General features: G+C 37.7%; 2 protein-coding genes across 2 annotated transcripts; both read left to right on the top strand.

Annotated features, from left to right (window-relative positions):
- The first annotated feature begins 5,105 nt into the window (after window positions 1-5,105).
- On the top strand, window positions 5,106-5,990 carry LOC18992671 (glutathione S-transferase T3). Its single transcript, XM_024152276.1, has one exon. It carries the CDS (start codon window positions 5,106-5,108, stop codon window positions 5,988-5,990), a length of 885 nt encoding a protein of 294 aa, XP_024008044.1.
- Window positions 5,991-6,663: 673 nt separating this feature from the next.
- LOC112084025 lies at window positions 6,664-7,884 on the top strand. Its single transcript, XM_024152275.1, has one exon. The coding sequence runs from the start codon at window positions 6,664-6,666 to the stop codon at window positions 7,882-7,884; it is 1,221 nt and encodes a 406-aa protein (XP_024008043.1).
- Window positions 7,885-9,548: the final 1,664 nt, after the last annotated feature.

Raw genomic sequence — 9,548 nt, 5'->3', positions numbered from 1 at the left:
TCAAGATCACTATGCTGAAAAGATCCTAGAGAGGTTTAAGACCTACTCGAATGGAACCGCAAAAACTCTAATGGATATGCAAGCTCACCTAACCAAAAACACAGGTGAACCAGTATCACAGGTGGAGTATGCACGGGTAATTGGAAGTCTGATGTACTTCACCAATTGTACAAGACCCGATCTAGCGCATACGGTAAACGTGTTAAGTCGCTACACAAGTAATCCAGGTCATACTCATTGGAAAGCAATAACTAGGGTGTTGAACTATTTGCAGTACACTAAGAGTTATGGACTACACTTTGGTAAAGAACCAGCAGTGTTAAAAGGGTACAGTGATGCCAATTGGATTTTAGATTCTAGAAATTCCAAATCCACAAGTGGATATGTCTTTACACTCGCTGGAGCAGCAGTATCCTGGAAATCTTCCAAACATACACTCCTGGCCCGATCAACCATGGAGTCAGAGTTCATAGCTTTAGACAAAGCAGCCGAAGAAGAAGAGTGGCTTCGGAACTTCCTTGAAGATATCCCGATGTGGGAAAAAACAGTGCCAGCATTACGTGTACACTGTGATAGTCAGTCAGCTATTTCTCGGGCACTGAATAATCTGTATAATGGCAAGTCTCGTCACATACGAAGATGACATAAGACCATTAGGCATCTGATCTCAAGTGGTGTACTCACAGTTGATTACATCAAGTCAGCGGAAAATTTAGTGGATCCGTTCACTAAAAGCTTGCCGCGAGATCAAATCATTAAATCATCTAAGGGAATGAGCTTTTTGCCTATCACGAAAGAGGATTTTTGATGGAAACCCCACCTACGCGATTGGAGATCCCAAGAGGTTGGTTCAAAGGGACAACTAAATCGAGCAGAATCTGAGAAAATCATTGTAAAATGCTCAATTTCCATGATGATAAACAGTGTTTCCTGTAATTATGTAAGGTTAAGCTTTATGGCTTTTAATGAGATAAGACCATAGCTTTCTTATACATGTATATAGAGTATAACAGGATACTTTCTGTGTATATGACAGGTACTTGGCAATCACCTAGTCAGTGTGAAATGAGGCTGTTTCTAGGAGAACGAAGACAAGGCTATACTCTCCAAGTTCACTCATGATAAACCAGGCACGTTCAAAGCCACAATGAACACAATAGAGAACTGAATGCTACGAGAAGACGAAGCTGAGTTGTATCTGTTGATTTGGTTTACACTAAAATCCGGGCGGTTCAAGACATCATGTTCACTTCCTGGAGAGTAAATCCGACATATATTAACAATGAGTGGTTCAAGGCTGAAAAAACGCTACTTCCTCAGACACAGTTAGTTTTCGCTTATACTCTCGAAAAGTCCGTCTGTCGATTCTGTAGTCTAGTTTGAGTCTAGTCTGCATAGTCTATTGAGTCTGCATATGTATAGATTCATTTCTATTCATGTGGAGGATTGTTGGAACCCAATATTAATAAGCATTTGGACTTGTAATATTGAGTTTGTGTGTGAATAAGAAATGAATTTTAATAAGCAAATGGGCCTTATAAATTTATTTGAGATTTGGGTTTAAGCCTATGGAAATGAAATGTTCCTATTAGGTATAACTAAAAGTGGAAGTTTAGTGGAAGTGTATTTGTCTCACATTGCTCACCAAGGAGAAAAATCTCTTGTATATATATGACTTTCTCACAATAAGGATCAACAACATTGTGGAAGTAAAAGATCATTGTGCAAAAACACCTACGCGCGCCGCCGTCGCCGGTGCCGATGCCGGTGCCGGGCTCGGGCTCGGACTCGGGCTCGTTGCATTTTTAGCTGGCTCTTAGGGCTCTTGGGCTCTTGGGCTCTATATAGCTGGGTGTTGGTCGTGGGCTTCTTAGTTCATGCGAAATATTTTTTGCATATTGAAAGGATAAATCTTAGGAAATAAAAGATTGCGTCCAGATACTAACGGAAGATATCCCGAATCCTTTTACTTGCGGGAAAATGAGAATATCTCGTGAATATTCCTTTTCGCCAAAGCTTATTCTTTGCGGATCAAGCTGAACCTTCCAGTATAAATAGACGCCATCTTCTCTCATTCTAAATGATCGAATAATCGAATTCTCGAATACACCAAACACACAACAAATAATTCTTTCCAGCAAATCCTTCTCGTCTTAATATCGTAAGTGTCTCGAGAGCTATAGCGTAGTAGTTTTAGTTAGCAGATTCTATTACGGGTGTTGCGTAATAGTCTCATCACGGTTGTATCCTGGATTCAAAATCGCATCATACGGTCACACATTACCGGCGATTTATTGAGTTAAGAAAAGAGATCATATCTCGACTCCGTGTTTTCGTCTGTTCTTATTTGGTTTTCAAACTCTCGTTTTAATCTCTTACTTTAACATATCGTTTATTATATTGCTATTTTCTATTCGTGATTTCAATTGGATTTTCGCGGTCCTACATTACTTTACAAAAAAATTCTGGTATTTTTGGTTGCTAGTTATATTAGGTTGTTTGGATATGATTAGTTGGAGACTATGAGTGGAAGAAGACTTATGATTACGGTGGCAAAGGCGCGATCGGGAAGGTTTGCCAGGTCATTGGTGCCATTGTTGATGTAAGATTCGAGGATCAGGAGGGATTGCCTCCGATCATGACATCACTCGAGGTGCAAGACCATCCCACGAGGTTGGTGCTCGAGGTGTCTCATCATTTGGGTCAGAATGTCGTCAGAACCATTGCTATGGATGGTACCGAGGGTCTCGTTCGTGGTCGATGCGTTCTCAACACTAGCGCTCCAATCACTGTAAGTGGTTTCTGTGAATGGATCCGTCCATCTGAGTCGTTGATCCGGGATTTCATAGGTTTTATGTTGCCATTACTAGGTCTAGATCTGTGAATTCGTTGATGGTATTTTGCTTCACCTTGTACTTTTTATCCTCAACGTTGACTTTGCTCAGATACAATTTTTTCTTCAAAAGTTTATTCATTTGTAAGAAACTCTATGTCCAAATGTAATGTGGATATTACTAATCATTTCCTTGATGCTGCCTTATTTTCTTCCATGTAATCTGACTAAGATTTGAAAGAAAAATATGACTTTTGGTTTGCTCTTATTTTTAAGGTCCCTGTTGGAAGAGCTACCCTTGGACGTATCATGAATGTTCTTGGTGAACCCATCGACGAGAGAGGCGAAATTAGTAAGTAGTCTAAGCCACACCTATTTGATGCCTCACTCTCTGCAAGCCTGTCATGACAATGTGTTTTTGCTGTTAGATCAAAATGGGTATATATAGTACGATGGATACGCTAGGTAGCAGTGTCAATTGGGCTGTTCATGTCCAAATGGGCTTGTCCAAATGGGCATTTTTATTTTCTGGACATTAATGGTCCACACCCAAATAGAACCATATCCAAATAAGACCAAATCCATTTTGGACCATGACCAATTGGACTGTCCATAAGTCCAAATAAAACCATTTTCAAAATTACTTAATTATACCAAAAAAAAAAAAGAGATTCAAAACATGAGTTTAACGTAATTGCAGCAAAAAAAAGAGATTCAGCTTACAAGATACAAGTTCAACTAAAACATTGTCATAAAAAAGATAGAAGGGAGATAGAGACATTAGACCATGTGCAACGGCGTATACACGTTGCGTCTCCAGCCATTTTTTAGCAATTAAATAAAACAAAAACACATAAAAAAAAGAGAGACGTCGCCAAATTAGAGACTGGAGAAACGTTTTTGGCGACCACGTGGCGTGTTGTTATTGGAACCAAAAAATAAGATGGAAGAAAATGCATTCTCTTTTTTTTACCCGATAACTTTGTTTTTTTTTGCAGTCTTCGTTCTCTCCGTCGGTGATTGTTCGTCAATTTATCTGGATTCTTCGTCGGCGATTTATCCGGATTCTCGTTGCGTATTGTTTCAGACAGAGGCGTCGATGTCCTCGCAACATCTGCTTGGCGGAATGAAGGATCAATTGAAGCTTCTGTCGGCGAAGGTAAGCAAAGCGTCAAGTTGAAATTGTTTTGATTTTTGTATTTAGATTCTATGTTTGGGATGAAATGGTTTAATAAAAGGGTGTAGATTTATCGGGTTTAGGTTGTGATTGGATCTATGCCGATTTAGTCTAGGATGATATGGTCTTCGACTTTGGCTTTGATATCGCCTTAATGTGGAATTTTGTTTTTGATTTGTCTGTTCTTGTATTGAGTTGTAATTCGACAAGATAGACAAGAGGAGAATTCATGCTCGACATAAAAGTCCATTGGTGTTTCAGTTAATCTCACGATTACATTTGGATCAGTTTTGGTTTGTTTAAGTTTGTCTTCCATCTTTGTATCAGTTTGCATATGTTTAAGTTTGTTTATAGTTTGACACGTTCATTAACTCTGCTTGTTTTGTTTAAGAAATAAGTTCTGAGCATTGGTACTTTATGGTTCCGGTTGTAAGCTAACCTGAACGTTGGTATTAGTTTGTCAAGTTCTTTATATTTGTTTGTTTTCTTTATAGTTGAACTTCATTAACTGTGATCGTCTTATCCATGTCTTGTTTGTGTAGTTGTAGTTCATTAACTGTTGTTTGTATAGGTTCTGTTTGCTAACTCTTATTTATTGTCGCCTTTGTTCTATGCACGACGAGTGAATGTTGCGGAATGACAGGAAGAGGAGAGAAGAAGCACATCTGCATAAAGGTAAGGTACAATCACTTACTAGGTAGTTGTATTAAATGGGTTTAGGTAGTGTTAGATAATAAATGGAATAAGGGATTAGTTAATGTAGAAGGTAGATATCTGTCTAGTCAAGTCTAAACCCTTGTGATGAATGCTTCTTGTATATGGTTGTGTTTAAGGTAGGCGTAGAATGATGAATGCTTCTTGTTTGTGGTTATTCATGCTTTTATAAATTCTTCTCTTTTTTGCATTTCTTTCATCTTAGTCAAATTGTCTTCAAAGCTCACAACCTGTTCTCTCTTTCTATTCTCTCTTTCTGTTCTCTCATTCTCATCACTTTCTATTCATCTTAGTCAAATTCTCTTCAAAGCTCACAACCTGTTCTCTCTTTCTATTCTATCTTTCTGTTCTCTCGTTGTTAACACTTTCTATTCAACCATTATGTCTTCTCGCTTCCCATTTAACAACCCCTCAAACTTTGTTGATCTTTTACAAAGTCAACAAGAGAGTGTAAACCCTTACCCAAATCCATACCCTTCATTCGAAAACCATGCCTTTGGTACCCAAGCTTCCATCGATGAAGAAGAAGAGGTTGGAGTGACGAGCAAGGTGATAAGACGACCTTGGAGCCCTGCGGAAGATACCCTTCTCATCAGCGCGTGGTTAAACACCTCGAAGGACCCGGTTGTAGCAAATGAACAGAAAAATGGAACTTTCTGGAGTCGCATAGCTTTGTATTTCGCAGCGAGTCAAAACGGAGGAGAAGTCCGAGAGGCAGGACAATGCAAACAAAGATGGCACAAGATTAATGATCTTGTGTGCAAGTTCTGTGGGGCTTATGAGGCTGCAACAAGAGAAAAAACTAGCGGTCAAAACGAGAATGACATTCTCAAAAATGCCCATGCTATTTTCTTCAATATCCATAAGAAAAAATTCAGTATGGAACACGCTTGGAAGGAGCTGAAGAACGATCAAAAATGGTGTGATTTGTCAGCCATTAAAACCAATGCAAGCTGTAAAAGGAGGAGACCCGATGATGGAAATGCAGAGGGGAATGAAGATGGAAACAAGAATGGTGCAGCTAATCAGGGAACGGTCAGACCTCCTGGTGTTAAAGCCGCAAAGGCTAAAGGCAAAAAGGTCGACGTGGTTGAGGCTGTTAATGTGTTCAGAAACATGTGGGGTATGAAAAGAGAAGAACTGGTTTTGAAAAAAGAAACCCAAAAGATGGCTCTTCTTGATTCCCTTATTGCGAAGGGACCCCTTTGTGAAGAAGAAGAAGCTCTGAAGATGCAGCTAATCTCCGAAATGATGCAGAATCAGTGACTTGGAACTTGTTAGATGGTCATGTTTGTAACCGTTATGTGTCTGTTAGGTGTCTGTTATTTTTATGATTTTCAAAATCATGTTTGTGTCTGTTATGTTTCAGTTTTAGAATTGTCTGTTATGTGTTAGATGTGTTTGTTATGTGTAATGTTCTAATGTTTTTTGGAGATGGTTTAGAAGTAACCGTTATGTGTAATGTTCTAATGTTTGAGGAGAATCTTTATTGACCTGGCTTTTAAACTTATGTCTTTGTATTTCAGTGTTCAAAGTGTGTTGTGGAGACATAAAGTGAAAAGATAGTCACGGGTGAAAAATTCAAAGCTTCATCAAAGTAAAGATGCAGCTTACACAAAGAGACAACAACATGTGGGTGAAAAATTCAAAGAGAATTATTGTTCTTTTGGGTCCATATTTGGCTTTGTCTTTGTATTATTGTTCTTTGTATTATTGTCCATCTTTCTAAGAGAAAATGATTCTCCATCTTTCTATATATATGTACGTCGTTTTTAATATACACAATGACCACAAACTCGGTTTCTCAATACAATCTATACTTTCATCTAATCTATACTCTCATTTTCATTCTCATTCTGCCTTCTCAATTCCAACCTCTCTAAATTACCAAATTCTCGTACTCACTTAAACCAAATTCTGTCATCTCTTCTATTTTCTTATGGCTTCTTCTTCCCAAAATCCCTTTGATGAAACTTATGATCAGATTTATGATCAGTTTTACGAAGACACATTCCAAAACCTCATAATTGATTTAGCTGATCAAGCAGAGGCAACCTCATCCAAGAAGAAAAGAGCTTTCATAGAAAGAAACCGAGAGGAAGGCCATATAAGATTGTGGAATGATTACTTCAGCGAAAACGCAATTTACCCCGATCACCTTTTCCGGCGACGTTTTAGGATGAACAAGGCATTGTTTTTGCGTATTGTTCATCGGCTCTCCAACGAAGTCACTTTCTTTAAACAGAAGCAAGATGCTCGGGGTAGACTTGGTCTATCGGCACTTCAGAAGTGTACAGCCGCAATTCGTCTATTAGCTTATGGCACGGCACTTGATACCGTTGACGAATACCTACGTCTTGGTGCAAGTACAGCCCGTTCATGTCTGGAAAATTTTGTTGACGGAATTATAAATCTCTTTGGCGACGAGTACCTCAGAAGACCCACAGCAGACGATCTTCAACGTCTACTTTATATGGGAGAGGAGCGCGGATTTCCCGGGATGATAGGAAGCATTGACTGTATGCACTGGGAGTGGAAGAATTGTCCAACCGCTTGGAAAGGCCAGTATACACGAGGTTCTGGGAAACCCACAATAGTCTTAGAAGCGGTCGCTTCATACGATCTCTGGATTTGGCATGCCTTTTTCGGACCGCCAGGTACCCTAAATGATATAAACGTTTTGGATCGGTCACCCGTTTTTGATGACATTATAAATGGTCAAGCTCCGAGAGTTAATTTTTTTGTCAATGGAACGGAGTACAATTTGGCGTACTATCTGACAGATGGTATATATCCTAAATGGGCAGCTTTTGTCCAATCTATACCTAAACCACAAGGTCCAAAAGCATGTTTATTTGCTGAACGCCAAGAATCTGCCCGTAAAGATGTCGAGAGGGCTTTTGGAGTTTTGCAAGCTCGTTTCGCCATTGTCAAAAATCCGGCTTTTTTTTGGGATAAAGAAAAACTTGGAAAGATTATGAGAGCTTGTATCATACTCCACAATATGATAGTTGAAGACGAACGAGAAGGATACCGACACTTTAATGTTCAAGAATTCCAACAAGGAGAAGGAGGCGGAAGTTCTAATGTGGATTACTCGTACTCCACAAACATGGCAACAAATATTATAAATATGATGGATACCCGAAGAAAAATTTGAGCACCAGATGTGCATCACAAATTAAAAGCTGATTTGGTTGAACATATCTGGCAAAAATTTGGTTAAGCTCAAAAATCAATCACAAGTTTAATGTATAATATTTTATGTTCTATTTGTTGTAATGTTTTAGTATTTCTTCTAATGTTGTAATGTAAAATAAAAACTGAAGTTTAATGTAAAATTTATGTTTTTATGTCAAATTGAAGTTTAATAAGAAATATAATGTAAACTTTATTTAAAACAGAAGTTTAAAGTAAAATAAAAACTAGATTTTTTAAAAAAGATTTTTAAGAAACCATTAGGATTTCTCCCATTGGATCATACAAAAATATAAAGTCTCTCTCTTAGGTTTCTACTACTAAAACCTGACATTTTATTAATAAAAAAAGGGATAGAGACTCTAAATGGTCTCTCCCATTGCACATGCTCTTAATAGCTTCTATGTTGTTCGGAAAAGATAGACATTAATTAATAGAAAAAAATAGACATTAATAGAAAAAGATCTAGAGAAAGTTACATCAGCTACTCAGAGTTACGATGATTATGCAGCTACCTTTCAAAGTGAAACCCTTTTTTCGAAGCTGAAGATGATTTCACCGACATGAAATACCAAATATCGACATTTTTTAATCAAAGGTAAACCCAGAATTTTTGTTCTGTATAACAAAAAGCCGACAAGTAATCAAGTAAATTAAACTTGGAACTTTGAATTGATGCATAAACAAGTAAACCCAAAATACTAAAATCCACAAAAATTTGAAATTCAACTTCAATCCATTTCTGTAAAAGCTAAGAGCTAAAAGAAATTTGAAGAAAATCGTCGCTAGGGTTTAAGTTAGTATCGACTTCTACATCGGTAAATTGGTGCCTAAGACGAGCTTTAAGATCGATGGCCCATTAACAAAATCGCTGTCTCATAACTGAAGAAATAGTCATGTCATGAGTATTTACACGTAAGATTAAAGATCGATCTATCAAAACTAATTAAAATGACACATTATTTCTTTTATTAATGACACGTAGAATAATCACCGTGGTGATAACACATCAGATTTTGGACCTCACAAATAATAGTATAGATAATAGATAATATATTACAGAGGCAAATTCGCAATGAATCAGATAACTGTAAAAACACTCGTACACACGAGAGAACACTCGTACACGCGAGAGAAGCACTTTTGAGTAGATGTAGCAGAGAGTAAATTACTGAGAGGAAGCAGGTAACATTGGGAGTATTAATCGAGGGTGGGTGATTAAGAACCAATTTTCATGAGGTAAGAGCAGGTCACCTTGCTGATGTGAAGATGATGGAGTGGAAGCTGCTTCACGGTCTAGACCAGCCAGCTTTGCCCTCATGATCTGATCGGATATCAATAAACTTTGTGATTGCAAGTTATATAATCTGCTTCACGGTCTACACCAGCCAGATATTGATCAAGAAACGTACTTCTTTTTACTAGTGCAACATTTGTTTAAAAATTTTTGTAAAATAACACATTTGCAATATTTTTGTTGTGTCTTATATTTTTGGTTTCGTTTGATTTTGGTGGTAGCTATAATTTGTAAGGTTTTTATGGTTCGATTTTATTGGCTAACCTTGCTTTCAGCCAGAGAATTTATATTGGTTTATGTTTGTCTTTAAATTTAGCTAAAAACCCATA

The sequence above is a fragment of the Eutrema salsugineum genome, unplaced genomic scaffold (assembly GCF_000478725.1).
Source record: "Eutrema salsugineum unplaced genomic scaffold, Eutsalg1_0 scaffold_5, whole genome shotgun sequence".
NCBI classification, from domain to species: Eukaryota; Viridiplantae; Streptophyta; class Magnoliopsida; order Brassicales; family Brassicaceae; genus Eutrema; species Eutrema salsugineum.
Note: the sequence above shows the minus strand (reverse complement) of the source record. Positions and strands in the feature narration are given on the sequence as shown.